The 23162-nt window shown below is 30.1% G+C and overlaps 1 protein-coding gene across 4 annotated transcripts in view; it reads right to left on the bottom strand.

Annotated features, from left to right (window-relative positions):
• LOC129906414 (cGMP-dependent protein kinase, isozyme 2 forms cD4/T1/T3A/T3B) overlaps window positions 1-23162 on the bottom strand; it is a 122611-nt gene that overhangs the window by 23738 nt on the left and 75711 nt on the right. The window contains exons 1-2 of one of the 4 annotated variants that reach the window (XM_055982182.1): window positions 16697-17540; window positions 6426-7870 (exon numbers count right to left, since the gene is read on the bottom strand). The exons of the other annotated variants lie outside the window; for them this stretch is intronic. Coding sequence (XP_055838157.1) covers window positions 6426-7776 — 1351 coding nt within the window. The 5' untranslated portion in view covers window positions 7777-7870; window positions 16697-17540. Of the gene's footprint in view, window positions 1-6425; window positions 7871-16696; window positions 17541-23162 lie in introns of those variants that run through there. 4 annotated transcript variants of the gene reach the window in all.

Below are 23162 nucleotides of genomic sequence, written 5' to 3' on the forward strand. Positions count from 1 at the left end.
TGTACCCAAAAATTCTTTTGAATACCTAGACGTTGGAAGCTGAAAAATTTTTGAAGATCATTCCGAGCATTTGAAAATTAGACTGCGCGTTTAAATTTTTCAAGGTTTTCTTAAAAAAAAAATCATTTTAAATTCATATGGCATATGCTATATTGCAATATTTTTTCAAATTTAAAATAAAAAAAAAAAGTAAAAATTAAAAAAAAAACATATGTAACTTTTGGGATGCGAACCCAAAACAGTGAGAGTGGGAGGCAATCACCTTACCACCTAGACTAATACGACCACATAAATGAAGATATCTTTCATCTATATTATATATATCTGCTAAAAATATAGAAGAAGAGTAATACAAACTACACCACCCTCTGCTTAGGAGGTCAGAGACCCACTAAAAAAAAAACACAAATTTGCATTTCACTTTCAGTCGTTTCAATTTGGTGGGGGCAGTTTCATTTTTGTAATTTATTTATCAAAGCAATAGCCAATAGGAAATTTGAATTTTTTTTTTGTAGTTGCGAAAATTTTTAAATAGGTAGGTTAAGTATATATTTGAAAAGCAATTTCTATTGGCTGGTCATTTTAAAAAATTTTGATTGGTGGTTACTTTGACTAAATAAAAATTTATAAGTAACCCCCCACCAAACCAAAACAACTGAAATGTGAAGATTTTGTTTCTTATATTTGTTTTTTTTTTTAGTGGCTCAATAGCCTCCTGACGAGAAGGTTCTGCATATGTAATTATAATTATAAGTACAATGCACGAAAGTGTCGCACGTATTTGCTCATATAGCTAAACTTGGCTTTTGAAGCATTTTATGTAGAACGAAGTCAAACATAAAACTTATAGTGAGCAGGCTTAGCGTTAAAAAATAGTTCAATCGTTATTTTGTTATTTTGAGATATTGGGCCACCTTGTATTCCATCCGGAAGGGTAGATACAATACTTTTTCTGTGTTGCACTCGATTTGTGGCATATCATAGTATAGACAATGAAACATTTTTAGTAAAATGATACATGATTTCGAGGTGTTTTGTAACGCCCGATCGAAAAAAATCAATACCAAAATGTCTCGACCATCATGTCACTTCACTTCTTGTTCTTTAAGTAAATGACTATTTATAAAGAGTGCAATAACTTTTTCCATGATGGTTCAGACATTTTGGTATTGATTTTATTCGATCGGGCATTTGAAATTACCTCGAAATCATGTATTTTATTAATAAAATTGTTTCATTAGCTTTACTATAAAATGCAACAATGCGGGTGCAACAGACAAAAACTTTTGGATCTACCATACCGGATGGAATACAAATTGGTCCAATATCTCAAAATAACTCTTCTATTAAGTACTACCAAAGATATAAGTTTCACGCTTTTATCACAAAGTAGTCCATAATGGAGGTCTTTTTTAATGCTAAGCCACCCCACTAAAAAGCGATTTTTAAGTTTCAATTTGATTGAAAGTGATATTTTTTTGCTCGTCGGTATTTCAAGTTATATTTTTTATAAAGTTTGTTTTTTCCTTTTGAAGAAACCCTACAAACCTACTTCTATTTTTCTTACTAAAAACCAAAATTGAACAAAGAAAAATTCCTATACAAGTACCTATCTACGCACTTTCCTTAAATAAAAAGTGGACTTAGAACAAAATATGATGGAACCTAGAACAATTAAGAATACTCGGGTCTAACTTTCAGAAATTTTTTTAGACAAAAACGCTTTTCAAATTCGGAAAGAGCACCCTCAAATTAGTAAAACTGCATCATTATCTCATTAATGGTAAAAAGTGGATTAAGAACAATTTTGCTTTCCACCGACGACGATATGTAGGTATTTATATATTAACAAAATTATTTGAGTCTAAACCTAAAACCTAAACCTAAAACATAAAAAATGTAGTCACATAAAAATCATCAAACTTCAAAACAGTAGCTAACAAATGGACCCTTAACTGAACAGATGCACGGACACTTCTACGACAGGCTCTAGTAAAGACCTCCCTTCATTAAAATCTAAAAAACAAAACTCCTTACAAGACCAAAACTTGTTCTAAAAGGTCTGCAAGATGCTCAAACCTACTTACATTGTTTTTGCCTTTACGTTTATAATGTTCCAGCTTTCTTACTTTCAAGCATATGTACATGCAATGGCAATCACCCCTCCAATTTTATTTCTTTTGCTTCTCTATCATTTTTTCATTTTTCCTTTGCACCGACAACGACTTCATAATTCTTTGAGACCTTACAAAAAAATTTCAACCAACCCCACCTTCTGTTTGGCTTACCTATATACTAATGTTTGACCAATCAGCTAACATCTCTTATGTTCCATTATTATCATTATTTCACAACGTTCCTCTTATTGTTGCCAGATCGAATACAACACGAAAAAAAAGCCTCCATACAATTCGTCGCATTTGAATTCGGGGCATTTGAATTCGTAACATCGTTATACTCGTATCATAGTTGCTCATATCATAGTTGCTAGTAACATTTGTTTGCGTTTCATCATTACTAATTCGTATAGAATACTAAATTAAGACATGCTTGACATTTAAATGTCACGAAGATTATACCGTGGGTGCAATTAATTCTGCAAATAATATCGACGCTGTACGCGAAGAGAGGAAACAGAGTTACCATGGTAAAGTTTTATATACATACGTATAATTTTATTTAAAAAAAAATTGATAAAAGTTGAACACAAAGACACACAAAGTGGAATTTTAGCAATGAGAGTTTGTAAAAGAAATCTCCTAAAAAAGAAAAATACTTATACTGCGTAGGAACAACAAAGAAAGATATATAATAACTGTAAAAGAGGCTCATGGCTTTAATTATTCTAACGTATTTAAGGGCCTTTAATATAGATTTTTTATTGTCTCTTGAAGATAAATCCGTTAACAGAACAATACGGTTGAGGTTTGGGATCATGGCAAACGAAATTGGCAAATGATCTAGTACATTTTACTTGTGTGAAGGTTTGTTTTTTTTTTCGCTTTGAAAGCTTAACTGGATGACGGAACATTATGACGGATGAGATATTGGAACATAGGTTAAAAATAGACCATCCATTAAAAAACAGGGCCGCTGATTGGGAATTAATCTAGTACATTTTTTTTAATTTGAAGGATAATTTTCAACTGTGTATGCTAACCCTGTTAGAGTATAATACCATTTGAGTTGTTGATCTATTACGTTTTTTAGTATCGAAATTTTATTTTAACAATGGAAGCTAAACTGTAAATAGATCATGGCTTCTGAGGTCTCGAATTACCTATAACTTATAATTTTCCAACATTTCGACACTTGGGCAGCCACATGGGGAATGGTTTTGTGCGTTTTTAGGGTAAACAAATGTCCGGCTCTGGAGGATTAAGTTATCGAATGAAAGCTTAAAAACGCCAATATTTTGAAACCAACCTTAGCAATGATCTAGTACTTTTTTGTATCTGTCGAAAATTGTTTTTGACTCCATGGGCTAAACTTATTGACAGATAATCTTGGCAGTTTAATGACTACAAAGATAGTTTAAAAATAGTCCCACGTTTCAATACTTAGACAGTCACATGGGAAATGATCTAGTACGTTATTTAGTTTACAAAAAAAGTTTATGGTTTTGGCAGCTAAATCTAAATAAGAATAATGATGAAGGTTGAGATCCAACATTTTTAAAAGAGTCACATTGGAAAATGATCTAGTACCTTTTTTAACTTTTACACATTTTTCCGTTTTTGAGAGCTAAGCCTGTTGACGGATTGTAATATCAAGAGGTGTCGGATGATAGCTTTGAAGGTCGTCAACATTTTTAAACTAAGGCCACAGCACAAGGAAATTATCTGGAAGGTACTTTTTTATTTACTGAATAATTTTTAAATTGTATAGGATTTTTGTTCGTATTTAACAGAAAAGGCTGTTGATAGATCATGGAGATTAATGTGTCAGAAGCAAGATAAGAAATATGCTCAAACTTGCATGGGACACCAAATGCTACAAATTGTTAATGAAAAATGATCTAGTACGTTTTTTTCTATCAGCTAAAAACTAGGCCTGCTGACGGATTGTGATGACTAAGGTGTTCGAATGAAGCTTTATAATCCAGGATTCTTACATGAGAATATGATCTAGTACATTTTTAATATGAGAATATATCACATTCCAGATCATTTCACACTAAAATCACAAACTGCTAAATATGAATAATTTCTATCAAACATTTCCGTCTGGAGAAAGATGCAAAAAAATAAACTAAAAATAATCAAAGTGGGATCTCTGATCATCTAATAAATATTTGCAAACCAGATCCATATGCAAATGGATCCCCTTTTTTATAAAAAAAAAATCGTATCAATAAGACATTCTAATACAAAAAAACTTCGAAGAAATGAATAAATTTCCTGAATTCAAATCACTACGGAGTCACAAACTGCACAAGCACACATGAAAAAGCACAAAAGTAAAAGTTAATTAGAGAGAGAGGTTGTGTAGTCTTTTTTTTTCGAAAAGACAGATCACTGGCTCCATGGCGCTTGATGGTTTCTTTGATGCCATATCCATTCTAGTACAACTTTATGTGCAAATTAGTGCTTCCTTGGTGGCTTGTCTTGTCCCACATTCGCAACAACAATAAATTGAAAGACATAATTCTCCATCTTCCAGGCAATGAAATTGTAAGATCTATTTTCGGAACTATAGACTCATTATTATCTCTCTAAGATGAAGCAACTTGAGTGAGGGCGTAAAATATTCAGCTCTATTACCGACTAATTTCAGAAAATTACAAGCTCCATGAATTATGAGACAAATAAAATTCAAAACAAGCTGAAAAAAAAACAAACCAACTCTACCGGTTTCAGCAAAATAAAAAAATTTATAACTTGAAATGCGATCGGAAGATCATTGAACACTTAAAGAGTTGCAATACAACTAATAACCAAACCGGAGGTATAATAGCGACCTTCTGTGGATGTGGATGATGTCACACGATTTTATTGATCGAGCAACACTTTTAAGAGTCTACCAGTGGCGTAGATAGCTTTTTGCTAAGGGGGGGGATAGATCTAGTTCGCAAATTTTTTTTTAAGTATTAATAATGCTTCTTTGTATTGTTTTTATTCTCTTTAAATTGGAGAAAGTTCTTTCGGTAGTTGACGTAGAAACCAGCAGTGTAGCAGCTTTCGAGGGCTTTCAATGAGTTCATAGAGGAAGTATTTTTCCTTCTGATCAAATATCTTTTCTGAGTTTTTAATTCTTCACACAGAGAAAAATATGACCAGGACCACCTAAATACCAACAGATTTCCTTATTGAACTGTTTTATGAAGAAACCTTATTAATATCAACAATTAATAAGGTTTTTCCATAGAGATAAATTATTATTTTCATGTACAAAATCTTTCAAAATTTTTTGTAAAAATTTCATATTTTTTCCAACTTGGCACTAGAACAAAAATTGTGACCAATATTTCTATAGTAAGTTGGAATAGGTGATCCCGTACATGATGGTATTTTTTTATTAAAAAAACAAAACCGACTTCCATGGATCTAAACTGGGTTTTATGGTTTTTCTAATAGTACTGAACAGGCACCAGCTTTTCAATACCTACAAAAAGAATTATCAAAATTGGTTCACTCGGTCCAAAGTTATGAGGTGACAAACACAACAAAAAAAGTACAGACGAATTGAATAACTCCTCCATTTTGGAAGTCGGTAAAACAATTAGGAAATCCCGATTGTTTAAATAATATTTCCTTCTTGGATGAAAACTATAAGGAAGTCTTATTGTTTTTGTTCTATTTTATGTGGTCTAGTTTTTGGTAAAACTCAACAGTTTCATTAAATTTTTTAGCTGCTTTGTCTATTTCAGACGAAGAATCCTTAGAAAGAACCGGAAACCCTTCTAGTGTGTTTTCATGGTTTGTACATTTTTCTCCAAGGCCCATTACATAGAAATCGAGAAAAAGATTGAAAACAGTAACACGAAAATATTCTTTACTGTTCTTTGAACCGAAGGGTTCGAACGATTCTTTTGTCGCTTCACTATTCTCTTATGTTTAACGCCTATGTCAAGGATTTCAGTTAATTTTTCCCATATACAAAAATCTTTCGAAAATGAGTCGTCTTCTGCCCGTTTAATTTTTAGTTGATCCCTTAAATCTTTAGCCAGCTCCATTGCTTGAACCAAGTCTAAATTCACTCTTTGAAACACCGACCTAATGGCAACGAAAGTTGGTAAACCATATTAATAACCTTTAAGCTAATCAAGAACTCGAAATCCATAGCGTTTTTTTTTTCAAAGTGCACTTCTTCAACTTATTTATTCATGACTGTTTATACTGCACAATTATCGATCCCAATGGGGGGGGATTTATCCCCCTGATCCCCCCCCTATCTACGCCACTGGAGTCTACTACATTTCTTACCATCTTCACGATAATCATCGCTAGCTGCTGATGGAATGGTCTCGATGTCCTGGTCTTTCAGGAGATTTCCGGTCCTACGCTTGCGAGCATATGTGTGTACAGGCACTATCAACCGTGGCCGAGGAATGCTAAATTGATCGTCGGAATTATGGGTGCTGTTGGATGAAGACGAACTTCCGGGTTGTCGACGGCCACGATTTTCGTGAAGCGATAGTCCGCCAAATGAAGTTTCCGCCTGCAATTGTAGTGATGGATCGTTGAGGTTTGTAGTCGAAGCTGAAAGTCGACCATTGCTGTTGGTCATGATGATTTCACTTGGAGGTTCAAGTTGAAGTTGTGACTGGGAATGCAATTTATTTAACTGATTCGAGTTGATCCTATTTGGAATGGGGACTGTAGTCCGTGGTGGAGGTTTTGGGGGAGTTTTGTTCGAAAAATGTTCATGGGCGTCTGAAGAGGTTTGATGTTTGAGGGATACACTAGGCACTCGAACACTTTTGGCTCGGAGAATAGATCGTGGTTTAGCCAAAGGTTGACTCCTCACAGCTGGCTTTGGAGGGCTGTCTAAGTGAATGGATTCATATGTTTCATTAGAACTTATTCTAGTATCACAGTTTCGGATGGGTGGAGGTGGTGGCATGACCTTTTGGCGGACTGGTTGAGTTGCAATCACTTTTTCGTGATGGGAAGACTCCTTCTCCCCAGGATGGTAGTTGACAGTTCGGTTTGAAGGTTGTCGATTCTCGACTTTCCATATCTTCCTCAAGTCTTTAATGTCTAAGGTGCTGCAGGCGGAAGATGTCTTTGGGGAATAGACCACCGTGTGGGATCTTCGCAGACCTTTTACCGGTGGCAGATCACAGTTTTCTGTTGATGGTACAAGCTGCCTAGGGCGTTGATGACGTTTCTCTGTCGGATCGACCACATAATGATTACCATTGAATTCTCTGGTTTCTTTTTGTTCTACTATTGGCGGCTTCTTTCCGGCCAAATTTTCATTGGCTTCTATTAATTCATCCCAACCGGGATATTGTCTGCGGGGTTTTCGCCTCAACGTTGAAGGCTTGTAGCCATTTAGATCCTTTATGGCCTTGACAATTCCATCATTTTGCTTTTGCTGTTCGAGAGCTCGAATTTGTTCAAGTGTCATTTGGTATTTGCTCAAAACCGACACTCCGTCATTCAGATAGCCATTGCTACCAACTGACTGAAGTGGTTCTGGGTTAATTGATGAGTTAATGTTCTCATGGGCTTGCAACCAGTTGGCTTCGTAAAGAATTCCCATTGCATTGGTTTGTTCGAGAGAAAGACTGGCGTCGACTGCCTTTCCCGGATATCTTTTAATCCTCATGTTGCTGAGATGATTAAATCTTTAGCTTCACAATTTCAAATGTAGGTGGTGGGTGTTTTTATGCGGTGCCACACCCAAAAGTTTCACATTAGAGCTGCAATCGAAAAAAATTCTTATTAAAAATTATAAACGATTACCTTCACCTGGTCTGGTGGTGCAGTATACAACCGTCTCCGTTCTGTAGGCTTCTTTTGACCGAAATATCAAACAACAACAACAAACTTAAAAACAGAAAACTAACTGAACAACACACAATAGAGAAGCAGGTTTTTTAACCATCAAACTTTGGACTCGGAGTATTACTTTGGTTTGAATCAAGTTACCACCAACTGACACCAGTTTCTTTGGGAACAACAACAACAAAAAATGTGTAAAATAAAATTTAACTTTACGGTTCTCATTGGACCATGAAGCAGCGGATCGTGTTCCCTCGACGACGATGGCTCGATGCAACAATGGTGTCTTGCCCCCAAACAAGATAAACTGAAATTTATTTCATCAGAAAAGCATAAGTTTTTTTTTCTTGGATTTTTATTCTGCCAGATGCGATGACTTAGGGATTATGGGAGGTCAACGTTGACACTGAAGTTTTTTTTCAACTACCAATCTCTAGAGAGGCACATGGAACCTATATAAATCTATTGAGTACGCATGCTTGTGTTTTTTTTTTAATCTTGAAGTATGTTAGATGCTAAAATAACCTTCACACGCAATCCAGGTGCACGCGGGCATTGGTACGTGCTCTCATTACAAATTGCACAATATTGCGAGTGATAAAGATTAGTCGAGGTTTGGTGAGTTCGATACGAGACTGATCAAGAAGTGAAAACGTAACAACGATAAGTCTAATGTTTATCAACAAAAAAAAAAGTAGATAAGAATGACGTTTTTATCTTGCCGACGAATATTTTGGTTGTTATCATTTTTTTATTCGACAAAAAGTTTTATCTTCAATCTGACCGTGACTGAAAAGAATAGTTTTTGTTTTGTTTGTTATATTATGTAAACAAATACAAATAAAGATAATAAAAATTAGAACTCATAAAAATTTGAATAACATTTCCTCTTTCGTAAAATATAACAAATTTTGTAAAAATTTTAGGGTTATGATTTTATTTCTATCCCATTACTGTATTCTGTATATAGAAACCACTACTTGGTGAAATAAAATATTCAAGTAGTAATAAATCTGTATTGGAATTAAATCAATTGGAAATATGGGTGACATATGCTAAAGAGTATTGTGCGAAAAAAAAAATCATTTTTTTGGCGTATCAATTTTGCAACTATGTAATTAATCGTGTCACAAAAAATTTTTGTTTGAATCTGTAGCTTTTTTGCAGGTTATTTGCAAACCTGCCTACTTTTAAATACCTATAAAAGTTTAAGTGACCAAATGTAGAAACATTTTTGCAAAATAAAAATTTGCGTGACAATACATTTGAAAAACATGAATTCGAGACCAAAAAAATACATACTTTTTCTTCCAGGTATTCTAATAAAACTAAATAATACAAATTAAATAGATTTGACTCATGTTAACTGTAATAAAAGTTTTTTTTTCTACAAATTTTCAACCCCAAAATTCTTTGCAAAGTTAAAGACACTGTGTGAAAAAACCAACTATTTTAAAAATTATTGCGTTAAACCAGACTTGTTTTGAAAACATAATTTTCTTTTTAAATCCTTTAACTTTAAAGTTTCAATTTTTGTTAACAAATATAATTGGAGTTCTAATTCATAGATATATAAGGATAGAACACAAAATCATGTGGTAGTGCTAGCTTAAGGCAATTTAATATTTCGTTATTCTCGAACTAAAAATCATCAATTCATTAAACATTTTTACAGCTTGACTAAGGCCCAATTTATTTGAACTGTATATTAAATTTTAACACGCCATTAAAAAAGGGAAGTTTTAAAATTTGTATGCGATTTGACAGTATTCTAATTTTGATTGGAGCCTTTAAATATAATGGAGAGTGAATAAATTGGGTCTTAGAAAAACAAAATATAATTTCTTAAGCTTATTATTGTTAGTTTTCTCTTAAAAAAAAATGTTATCTGAATAATAAATTAAATGTTCTTAATTCAATAAGCCGACCTCTGTTTACATCGTTGCCTATTTTTTTCAAAGATGACCATAAAACCCATTTAATAATTTATTAATTACAATAATATATATATAATAGACTGATTCAAAAAAAAATTTTTTTTCTTTTGTTCAAAGCATTGTTGAAAATATTGTTGGAAATGACGACAAAAAAAAAATACTGTAAAAGTTTCAGCCCTTAATGTTAACATTTAGTACCGCCGCATCGCAATTTCCTCTTTCCCATACGATTTGTATGGGAAAGATTGTGTATTTGTGTTTAGAATTTTGTATCTTTTTAATGGTTCATCCAAAAGGCTTGACAAAATCATTTTCTTTTATAAAATTGTCCGCTCTACAAAAAAGCTCCTATTAATTTTTTTGATTTACCCCCGCGTTTCGAAGTTATTCAACTTTAAAATATAAAAAGTAATTTTTTCTCATTTTTTTCCGATTTTTTGACGAAATTGTTATGTTTTTTCAAAAAAATTGGCAAAATTTTCGAATATTTGTATTCTATGTTGTGTTTTGGTTTCACAGATTCTTTTATATAACTCTCAAACCCCTAAAACTATCATATTAGATTTCTTCAATAAATTCGAATTATTCATTTTTTCAACTAAAAATTATTTTAATTAATTTTTCGCGTCCGTTTCTTTTAAATTTCATAAATGCAATCTTGTAGAGCGTTCAATTTTATACAAGAAAATGATTAAATTTAGCCTTTTTGATGAACCATTAAAAAGATACAAAATTCTAAACACAAATACACAATCTTTCCCATACAAATCGTATGGGAAATAGAAAATTGCGATGCGGCAGTACTAAATGTTAACATTAAGGGCTGAAACTTTTACAGTATTTTTTTGTCGTCATTTCCAACAATATTTTCAACAATGCATTGAACAAAATAAAAAAAATTTTTTTTTGAATCAGTCTAATATATAATATATACATATATAATTATAATATATATAAAAAATTATAATTTAATACGATTTTCAAAGCAAATAATTAAGTTTTAAAATAAACTTCTTTAAGTTTTGTTTCGATGTTTTAATACTTAACTAAATAATAACCTATTATTCATATTAAAAAAAGCTGCTTGTAACTGAATAAAATCAGTCCCCATTGTATTGATTATTATTGTTAATTTTTTTTTAAATATATATATATATATATATTAAATAAACCAAACAAGTGTTCTTAAAAATCTTGTATGATGTCAGTAGTTTATTACGAGTACATATAACTCGTTCAATCTTTTCACCAAAATATTTACTTAACGCAAGTGTTTTAGCTTAAAACAAATTATAAATCATTTTCTCATTATATTAAGATAAAAGATTTAATATTTGTTTAATAAGATTCAGGAGTCAGCACCTTAGCGAAATTATAATATAGAAAAAAAAAAAAGAATTAAAAATAAAACCAAAACAAAAATTTAAAAATTAAGAACAATTATTATGATTTTGTGTGGTAATAACCTTAAATCACCCACTCTTTTAATATTACCTTGAAATTGCCTCAAGTTGTTACTAAGTACTCTTAATGAATTCTTGAAACATTTTAATGAATGTTCATGCTTTGCTAATCCGCAAAATGATTCGCCTTGAGCCTCCATAACGATCTACCGGAATTAATTCTATCATTTTCGCCAAAATAACCTCAATTTAACTTTATTAATTTATTTATATTTATTTTTGGTTTTTTGAAATTATTAAAAATAAACAAGCCGTGGGATATATCAAACTGCTTTAATAAGCTACTTTTGAACAATTTTCTGTTAAGTTGCCTTAAATTGTAAGAATCTTTGAATCTATTATTTAACTTAAAATTCCTCATGGTTAATTAGTCTGTTAAAATTTGTATTTATCTTAACATTTCGGTTTTAAAATCAAGCTCTTCATTTTTCTATAATTAAATACCTACCAAACATCTCATCGACCATAAATAGATAACAAAAAGAAGCCTTAACGAAGCATAAAGTATTTTGATATACACGCTCCGGTTCAGTAACTAAAAACCAGGTCTTGCTGAAGTAAAACTTTTAATGTTGCAATGGGACAACTTTACAAAAGATTTACGAGCTTATGTAGACTCTAAAGTCTGAAGTCTATAGTAACAAAAGCCGCTGTACAGGTAAATACTAAATGGAAGCACCCAAATGCAAATGCCATAGGGCAGGCGGAGTATATCTACAAATATACTTACAAAAAAGAGAGCCTATAGTTATGTAGACAGATTATAGGTATATTGTAAAAGAGAAAGGTAACTTTTTTGCAATGTTCCCTCTTTCCATCCACCTCCATTCTGTGTCATACACGACCACACTAGATTTTCTAGTTGAATTGTTTGCGGTACGAGTTTTAATTTTGCATATAAAACACGATCCGTTTGCAAGGTCAACAAGTTCCGATCGCACTCTCGAGATACCCGAGTCACAAAAATAGAATTGTGTTCGAATTCTAAAGAAAAAAAATAACGCAAAAATTATAATTAAAACAAAAAGAGAGAAAAAAAAAACTTGTTATAATTATTTATCAATAAAAAAAAAAAAAAAAACTATGATCAGGTGCTCGCTATAATGATTCAAGAATGGTAAGCTTTTTGATGCGAGTTGTGTAGTTCGATCAGAGGGCAAAGTCATTCTTGGTGGCTTGACAAACGTCCTCTAAATGTTCAATAACCTCGGCTCTTTGTGGGTTTAGTGTATACGTATTATAGCAGTCTATGATGCTAATATGCCAAAGCCGTGTTCGATCTAAATATTCGATAACCTCTTTTGGATTGATGAATAAAATAGGGTGTAGGTTGTGTTGATGTCATTTCAAGTATCGTTTAATATTTTAAGAGGTCTTAGTTTGATTTAATTTTGTTTGTTTGTTTGGATTTTCATAAAATCCATTTTTGTTATATTTTTATCACGTAAGAAATTGCTAGATACAGCAATCATATTAACTTAAACTCAAATAACCTAGCATGAGAAATGAGAGGTCCTAAAATATTAATAAATATTTAAAAAATACAGAAAAATAAACTAATATTTATTATCATTTTTTAAACTTAGAAAGTTTCTGATTCTGAATCTGATTTATTGAGCACGTTAAAATCCTAACGTTACAGGTAATTATACATAAATATAAATAAATAACGAAAAAATCTAATTTTAAACTGTTTTGATTTCAAATTTCCGTTAACAGAGTCAATTAAGTTATAATGTTTATTGAAAATATTAATCAACTGATTAATCGGACTGTTAGACCCATAGTTCGATCTGCTAAAACTGGGACGTATTGGCAATCTAGTTCTTAACCCGACACGGGCCGCGTTAAAGCTCAAACGACCCAAAACTGAGAATGAGCAAATAGATCCATTCATTAATCCAACGATGAAGCATAGCTGTTAAAAGCTATGAGCAGAAAGGGATGAGATATTCAAGAGAATTAAGTTCTGAGGGTAGGAAGGCCATTCAATTAAATTTGACCGAGGAAGAAATCGAAGGTAAAACTTAATGAATTTCTTTTGGACACTTTCAATTCTATTTGTGTGAACATTGTAATAAGGGGCCCATATAACACAGCCATATTCTAATACAGATCTGGCAAACGAAAAAAATAGACATTTAATTACGAAGGGATCACGGAACTCACTTCCAAAACGTTTAATAAAACCGAGTGATCTATTAGCTTTTTTGATTATTGAATCGTTGTGATTAGTAAATGATAAGTTTGAAACTAGAGGAGTTTAACATATAACATATAATCAAAAACAATGAAATCATGCTTGCGTGTGATACGCATTGTCTTGCATTTATCAACATTTAAAAATAAACGATTGTTATTGCACCATTCCCAAAAACATAGTAGGTCATTTTGGAGAAGATTACAATCAGTCAATGAATTTATTTTCCGAAATATTTTTACATCGTCAGCGTAGGTACATTAATGAAGAAGAGTTTTTTTCGGAGTTTTTTTTTTAAAAGATGGAAGGTCATTTATAAATAAAACAAATAATAGTGGTCCCAAATGACTGCCTTGAGGTACACCGGAATTAACGACAAAATTATTTGAGTGATTATGTCTGAATATTACACTATAATGTCTATCACTGAGGTAAGAAGACAACCAATTTATAAACGATTCATTAAGTCCAATTCTTGACAGTTTATTTAGAAGAATACTATGATTAAGCTTGTCAAATGCCTTGCTAAAATCGGTAAAAATGCAATCAACTTGCAGATTTTTTTTCAAAAGCGTCAAAACAAAACGTTTTGAATTCTAACAAATTAGTGACAGTAGATTTCTTTTTAACAAATCCGTGTTGATTTTCACTAATGATAGAAGAACAATTAAAAGATAAGACCATCACAAACTAACAATTCGAACAATTTAGGTATAACAGAGAGTTTGGCTATGGGGCGGTAGTTAGTAACTAAGTGACTAGGTCCTTTTTTATGAATAGGTTTAAGGAAAGCATATTTCCATAGATCAGGAAATGTAGAGTACTTAATTGTGTGGTTAAAAAGAATAAATAGTGGGTAAGATAAATGATTTGCACATTTTTTTAACATGAATGACGGTAAACTGTCAGGGCCAGAACTTAGACTGTCGTCAAGTTTTAAAATTTGTTCACGAATTGTAGATTCAGCAATTGAAAAATTTCTCTCACAAGTATTATTGTCAAGGTCAAGAGAGATAGATTACAAAAAATCATTACCCAAATTACTTTTGTAGAGGTACTTGTTATTTCTATTTAAAGTTCTGTCTGTCTTAAATAGTCAACAACAACCTAAACTTGGTACTCAAACATACCGCCGTTATGTTTGTCTAGCTTTTCTACTTAAATCTTTTGTTTGAACAAATGAATATAACCAGAAATCTTAATACCGGTGACGCGTTTTTTATATTGTTTAACTTCCGTCTATAGCAGTCATATTGTTTTTAAAATACGTTTTATAAAAATACTGATTTGTCGCGTGAAATGTTTGTATGTACTTAAAATAAAACTATAGGGAAAATGGGTCCACATGAGGCCATACTTTTAAAATATTCATTTTACTTAGTTTTGTGATATTACAAAGATTACAAAGGACCAAACAAATTATTTTTCAATTTAAGTTTTGACATATTCATGTCTACAAGAAAAAAAAAAGGCACTTTAAAAGCAAACTTTAAATATCATCTGCTTAAAACAATAAGCTTTCTTATTAAAATAAATGGAATCTATTTAAATTCTGTAAAATTTAAAATGAACTTATTTTTATTTTAATAATAAGTATTTTTTAATTATTATTTTCTTTAAAAAAAAATCGACTAAAAGTTAAGAGATTTCTTATGAATTCAATGTGCTTGCTAGTTTATATTAAAAGATTACCACATTTCTTAACGAATATAAGCTAGCATTTAGGTATCTTAGGTCTTATTAGCCAATAGTCCGTATTACCCGCCTCTAACCAAATTGCTAATTATTTCTTTCAAAAGTTTTTCAAAGTTATTGCAACTGAAGTCTTCACGAAAGTTTTAAAAAGTCTTCAAAAATCATTTTATTCAATTTTTGGTAACCCTAGTATTCTCTGATAAAATCAAAAAAAGGTTTTAAACAAAAGTATCAATTTTAAGAGATGTAGATAAATGTAATAATTTAAAATAAATATTCAAGCTACAAGCAAATAATTTTGTTAGAATTTAGCAGTGGTCTATTTAAGAAACCGATTAGATTAATTATAAATTTAGCTACCAGTGAAATCGATTTTTATTGTATACAAAAGAAAACACATGTATTTATGCAAATTAATAAAATTGATTGATGATAAAAAACTTTGGACTAATAGTTCTTTTGAAAATGCTGGAAGTCACAAAAACAAAACAAAAAATAATAAAAACAAAAAAAAAGAAAAAGAAATAAATTTCAATTGGAATCTGCTAATTTCTTTTCAAAGATTTTGGCAAAAAAAAAAAGAAATTTAGAAAATGAAAAAAAAATTTAAAAAAAAACCAAAATAAGTTTGGAATAGGTAATCTAAAAACACACGAGGCACAAGTTGGTAAATAAATATTAAGTTAATCAAGACCAGACAGCAGAAGTTCAATATAAATTTTCTTAAGAAGATAAGATTAGTGAGATAAACTATAGCTAACAAAAAACCCAGAATTTCTTATATTGCAACTAGCAAAATAATGATCTACAAAATTGTTTGAATAACATTTTAAGAGAGATCATTTCTAGAGATCAATAAAAGTTTATTCGTAACAGATTGTTGACCCTGCTTAGTAGGTACTTTTTCATATATCACTTTTTCCAATGAATTATTTTGTTATTATTCCATGAAACCTCAATTTTCTTATCAAACATCAATTTTATTAAGTTCAAATTTAATCTAAACAAATGCTGACCGTAAAAATCAGGGAAACACCATTTTTTTCCTATTTGATAATTTTGTAATCTCTAGCGACCTAATCTCAAAATATATTTCATCGAAGATCCAAACAGTTTTAACTAGAATTTGCATATTTAAAAAATCCCCCAAAATACATATCATAAACAGAAAAATTCTATTTTTAAATGAAAATTTCTTTGTTTACTAAAAAATGAATTATTTCTAAATAAACAAACAACATCCTTTCAGAAAATGCATTCGAATTTTGACAGACAAGAACAAAACAGGTCAAACGACCTGAATATCACGAAACAAGCAGCTGCTAGAAGATCAAGATCCCTTCTTCCTCAAAAATCATACCTGTCTTGATCCTTTTTCAAATCAAAAGAAGCCCACAGAATCGGCGGAAGACGATAACCTGCAATCAAATTTAGGGTAGATATACTTACACAAGCAAAAAGTAAACCAATATCCATTAAACATTTTTTTTTCTTTTCCTGTAGGTATTTCAACTCAAAAAGAAAACAAAAAGTGTTGCGGATGCTGCACTGGATGCTGGTGGTGTTTTGTTGTTGTTGTTGCACTGAATAGCTGAATGCAGATGTTTTTTTTTTTATTCAACACTCTTCTACACATACAATCAACTAAAACCTCGCTGTGGCATTTGCACACAAAATCAATTTGACACCACAAAAGACGTACACGACCCGAGTTGAGTCGAGTCGAGAGATTCTGTAGTACACAGAAAAACCGGAATAATATCACCGAAATTCATCCGTGGGAAGGGGTTAGCTGTTGCAGGGTTTGCGCATGCTCAATAAAAATAAAAAAAAAAGGATGCCAATCCAGCACGCAAATCACCAAGTTATAATTCACAGTTGATTTTACTTTCGTTTGGAAAAATTTTCATGCGCTTTTCTTTGTCACAAAACCGACAGCACACTTATTTCCAATCTCATAGAGAAAAAGAGCCAGATAAATGCGGAACAAAGAAAATCACGCGCACTCGTTATGGGAAGCATATAAAAGATTCAATTCGATTAACATGTGTGGCGGACACTTGGACAAGCCACCAAAGTCCAATGGGTGGGCTTCAAGAGAGAAGTACAGTTATTTGTATTTATTTTCTTTTTCTTTTTTTAAACGATCATGCATAGACGACAAGAGACATAACCACAAAAACAATAAAAAACAAATAAACAATAAAACAAAACAAATTTAGAGATTTTTCATTTTCATCTCGCCGATGACAAAATAAACAACAACAGCGGGAACAACACAACCGCACGCAGCCAAGTTTTTAAAGCGAATGAACAAACTACTTTGTTCATCGAAATTGAAAGCTGATCATTTTTGATTTTCGAATAAAGATTTTATTTCGAATAGGAAAAATTCATCTCACTTTAATAAAAGAGAACATAATTCTCTCTTTTTGTTTTGTTTATTCTCTTAAACTGGGTTGCCATGTTACGAATTTAATAAAATTTCATGTGTAGGCAAATATTTAATTTTTATTTAGAATTCGGATTAGAAAAATCGATAAAGATTGATACACCTAATACATAATAAAATATTAATACTTCATAGGGTTACCATAATTTTAAAATATTTTTTTTTTCTGAATAAAGGGTATTTTGTAAAAAAAAGTTATTTAATACGAAAAAATGTATAAAAAATCAACCAATTAATTAATATTTTTAAAAAATCATTTGATATCTATTTACAAAGTTGGAAGTAAATTCTTTTGTTTTATTAAATTATTTTATTATAATTTAAGTTCTGTAAGTTTAAAGAGAAGTTTTATTAATTTAATGTAAATTAAGTTCTTCCTATAAATAGTTTTGAACAATTAATATCCGAAAAATTGATTTTTTTTTCAGTAGTTAATTTGAATAAATAGGCCAAAATTGTAAACAATGATAAAATTTTTTTTCGAATTCAAGCTTTTTTCATTTTTTTAATTTTACTAGAACATGTTCTATAGTATACTAATGTAAAATGTTTTTTACACCATCAGAAAATAGACATTTAAACGAACGAAATGCCCACCGACTTTTTGAAAAAAGCTGATATTTTGACACGTGAATTTTCGATTGAAAATTAGGTTGTTTTTTTGGTATTAAGTCAAAATAAGGTGAACAAATTAATATTTTAAATCAAATAAATTACAGTGTATTTGAGACATAATAAGGTAAGTTTTCACCAAATTTCGTAGAAAAATTTTTGTTTTTGAAAAAGATAAAAATAAAAAACCAAAAACTCGGTTTTTTGAATTTTTCACATAAATTTTGAGGTTATGTAAAAAAATTTTTGATACAAAAGTTGTAGTTCTTTTTATTACCTACAACTTTGCCATACAACTTTTTTCTATAGGATTTCACTTCCCGAACTCGGCTCGCCCGTAATTTATTTTTCCTTTAATTTTCATCATATTCACCTACTTTTCCAATGGGTTTCATTCTACTATGATTTTTTTGTACTTTTTAATGTTTTTGAAGGCATCGGCACTGGTCTATAATGCATGTATCCAATTGAAACTAGAATTAGTATATTTTCAAAATTACTACCACATGTTATTATAAAGAACTTAATGCATTTTATCTACAATGTATTCTAGTTGAATTTTATTGATATTGAAAATTAGCTTAGAAAATTTCATAAAATAATAAGAACGTCACACGCGTGAAGTGCTTCAGTTGTATAATCAAGCTGTATTATCAATCGAATATCACGTAACAAAAAAGATCTGTATCTTTATGTACCAAAACTATAAAGAAGGCATTTTTACCAAAAGCTTGTAAAGATCTGGTACAAAATTTCCATTCAAGACCTCAAAAAAAGCGTTTTAGTAAAGTTAATATTTAAATTTGTTTTTTTGAAAAATCGATTTTTTGAAAACGGGTTGGTGAAAAATTTATAAATTTCGTTTGTACCTATGTGTATATTAGTTATTTCTTCAAAATGGCATACCTACCAACTTTTTTTGGAAAATTTTTAAATACATATTATAAAAAATTATTTTTTTAAGAAACGGCTAAAACGATTTTCGAAATTTTTTTTCTAATAAATATTTTTTATAGGTACAAGAAATTATAAAAAGAGATTTAATTTTCTTTTTCATTACATAAAATAAAATTCCTTAAAAATATAAAATTCCTTAAAAATATCAAATCTTCCCTTATTTTGTTCAATAAAAAGCTTAAACATTAGAGTAACTTTTCCTTGCAATCCATCTTTAATTTTATTACAAAATCATTTACGTTTTAAGATATTTACAAATTGACCAAGAAGAATACATTTAAATTTAATCAGACTGTTTGAAGTTGTAAAAACATTATCGAACAGTTTACGCAAGGCGTCATAATTATCCAAATATTTATTTATATAGGAAGAAATTTCCGAAAATATTTACTTATTCAAAAGTTTTTTTTTTTTTGTCTTAAACATTGTAATATTTATGTCCAGTTGTAATATTTACATTAGTCCAGCTGCAAGTTGTTCAAAATCAAAATTTAATCACACTGAGTTTACTTGTGATGAATTTAAATAAATAAATATCATAAATAGCTAGATGGTGTGAAAAAAAAAACATTCTTTTATAAAAACTTAAAATTGCACAGTATAACTAATTTAATAATATTTATTTAGCAGCAATAGCAAAAAAAAAGAAACTATCCAACTCTAATCGGTAATATACCTACAAGCTACAACTACAATGTACCTAAATCTACTTATTATGTATTTCGAATTCGAAATCAACTCAAATTCCTTACAGTTTACTCCGTTCTTTTGTGTCCAATGACATTAACAATAAAAGTTAATTGCTCTAGCTTGTAAATAATTTTCCTACCACGTGCTAGATCGCTGTTCACAAACAATTCAAATATGGATTTGCATAATCTGTGTAAGCGTTCAAAGGTAAAATAATATTTGCACAAGTCGATTTACAGGTGACGGTTAAATCATCTGATATAACATTATAAAGGGCTGGAAATGGAAAAACCAACACAGTAAAAAGATCATAGAATAAAAGTGAAGTAGCTTATGGGCTGAGATACAAAACAGAAAACTTGTCTTGAAGATATTCAAACTGAGAGAAATTGTAGTTGTAATTATTGTTTCGATTGGCACTCTTTAAGGGGTTTCTTGTGATACAAAATTGTTGCATACATTTTGGAAATTTGTTTACTGTACATAGAGGTTAACCGTATGGTTGCCAAACCAATTTTAATAAATAAGAAAACATTTTTGGATTCCAAGACTTTTTAAGAAAAGAAGAACAAAAAAACATATAACCCTGATGAAAACTTTTATGGCGAACTCATAAAATAAATTAAAAATTTATTTTTTAAATACAATTTTTTTGGATCCCAACAAAAATCGGAATTATATGGAACATTTTTTATGATCTATCTTTTATGTTTTTTTGTGTATATGAAATGTAAATACACAAAAATGTAGGAAATTAAATGGTCCTTAAAAAGTATCAATAGTGATTTTTAAATAAGATGGCCATTACAGGAGATATGTATTAAAATTCTTTTTTAACCCAAAAATCCAACAGTTTTTCGACAATAACTTTTTATTGGTAAGAGCTATCAAAAATTTCGTTATAACAAAAACTCTAGAGAAAAGCTCTACGACCAATAATGTTTTTTTTAGCTTTTTTTCAAAATGGCGGACTACGCAGAGGGTTATTTTGTTCGAATTTGAGGTTTTACAATCCCCAAGAGGTACTCTTTAAAATAAAACAATACAATTTTGCTAAGAAATATTTGTAGAAATATTTTACCAATTTTACTGGACTAATATAAATTTTATAAATTTAAGCTTAGGTATACGGTCACTGTGGTGTATGTGGAACATTTTAACTAGGACACATTTTGTAGTGTTTTTTTTTTGAATTTAATGTGTTTTTTTATGCGAAACGGGTTTTATTTTGTAGGTGTAATGAAAATGTTTTTTTTTTTTAACTAAGTAATAATAATGGAACCCTATTGAAATTCAGTAATTCTATTGCTTTTGATATTTGAAGCAAAAATCTAAAGTGTCTACAAGAATATCATGGTTAAAAGGGTGTTTTTTTTAGTGAAAAAAAAAAAAATTGATGGGGCACCCTAATGAAATTTGGTAAAATGTTGCATTTTGGATGTAAAGCAGAATTAAAAATCTATGTTAGTTGAGCTGAATATAAAGAATTTTTGCGTATTGACAAGGTGTCTCACGATAAGTGAACTGATGAGTCCATCAAGTGAGTTACACCGGGACGAAACGCCAATGTTTTGTTTGGACTAAATTTGAACTAAGAGTATAATAATATAGTAACATTTGGCGTATATAATGATTTTGGAAAAAATATTTATTTTCATATTAATTTAACTTTATGTAGATGGAGCAATTATAATGCCAATAAGGATATCTTTGCGGTTCTGTTATGATTTAAAAAAGGCGATGTCTTTTGACTTTTATTAACCATTTAAAATATTTCTTTTATGATGAAAATATAAAAAAAAGATTTTTCAACTTGGATCTTACAATAAAATTATATGTATACATTAGGGTGGGTCAAAAAAATCTAAATTTTTTTTTTTGATTTGGTACTCCAAAAAATCGATTGCTAGACCCCTCTAGGATATACACACCAAATATGAGCTCTTTATATTAATGGGAAGGTCCTCCGCTTTGCAATTTTCCATTTTTACATCAAGCTTCTACTAAAAAAAAATAATTTTTTTATTAATTGACTTTTTAGCAAATTTCTTTTCATATTCTTGTAGGAAATTGAACGCTCTACAAAAAAGGCCTTACACACTTTTTTCGTTTATCTAACCGTTGAATAGATATTTGAGGTCCAAAAATAGAGAAAATCTTTAAAAATTCGTTTTTTGTTCTTAATTTTGTAACAAATTGAAAAATTATAATAATCAAACGCGCAAGACAAATTCTTTTTGCAAATTGATTGCTCCACAAAAAAGGTCTTAATAACTTTTTTCATTAATCTAACCATTCTAAAGATATTCGAGGTCAAAGTTAAAAAAAAATATAAAAACATTTTATATTTTTAAAAAATTTCCAATTCACTGAAACTTCATTATTTTCAAATTAGCAAGATATATTCTTGTAGGGGCTTAAACGTTCTACAAAAAATTCCTCGGAATGAAATTGATTGCTTTAACCGTTTAGAAGATATTCGTATCCAAACCAATGCTCACTGATTTCAATAGTTTTCTTATGACCCGTATGCATTGCGATTTAGATACGAATATCTTCTAAACGGTTAAAGCAATCAATTTGATTCCAAGGAATTTTTTGTAGAACGTTTAAGCCCCTACAAGAATATATCTTGCTAATTTGAAAATAATGAAGTTTCAGTGAATTGGAAATTTTTTAAAAATATAAAATGTTTTTATATTTTTTTTTAACTTTGACCTCGAATATCTTTAGAATGGTTAGATTAATGAAAAAAGTTATTAAGACCTTTTTTGTGGAGCAATCAATTTGCAAAAAGAATTTGTCTTGCGCGTTTGATTATTATAATTTTTCAATTTGTTACAAAATTAAGAACAAAAAACGAATTTTTAAAGATTTTCTCTATTTTTGGACCTCAAATATCTATTCAACGGTTAGATAAACGAAAAAAGTGTATAAGGCCTTTTTTGTAGAGCGTTCAATTTCCTACAAGAATATGAAAAGAAATTTGCTAAAAAGTCAATTAATAAAAAAATTATTTTTTTTTAGTAGAAGCTTGATGTAAAAATGGAAAATTGCAAAGCGGAGGACCTTCCCATTAATATAAAGAGCTCATATTTGGTGTGTATATCCTAGAGGGGTCTAGCAATCGATTTTTTGGAGTACCAAATCAAAAAAAAAAATTTAGATTTTTTTGACCCACCCTAGTATACATACTATACATAC

Source organism: Episyrphus balteatus, chromosome 1 (assembly GCF_945859705.1).
Source record: "Episyrphus balteatus chromosome 1, idEpiBalt1.1, whole genome shotgun sequence".
Taxonomy (NCBI): domain Eukaryota; kingdom Metazoa; phylum Arthropoda; class Insecta; order Diptera; family Syrphidae; genus Episyrphus; species Episyrphus balteatus.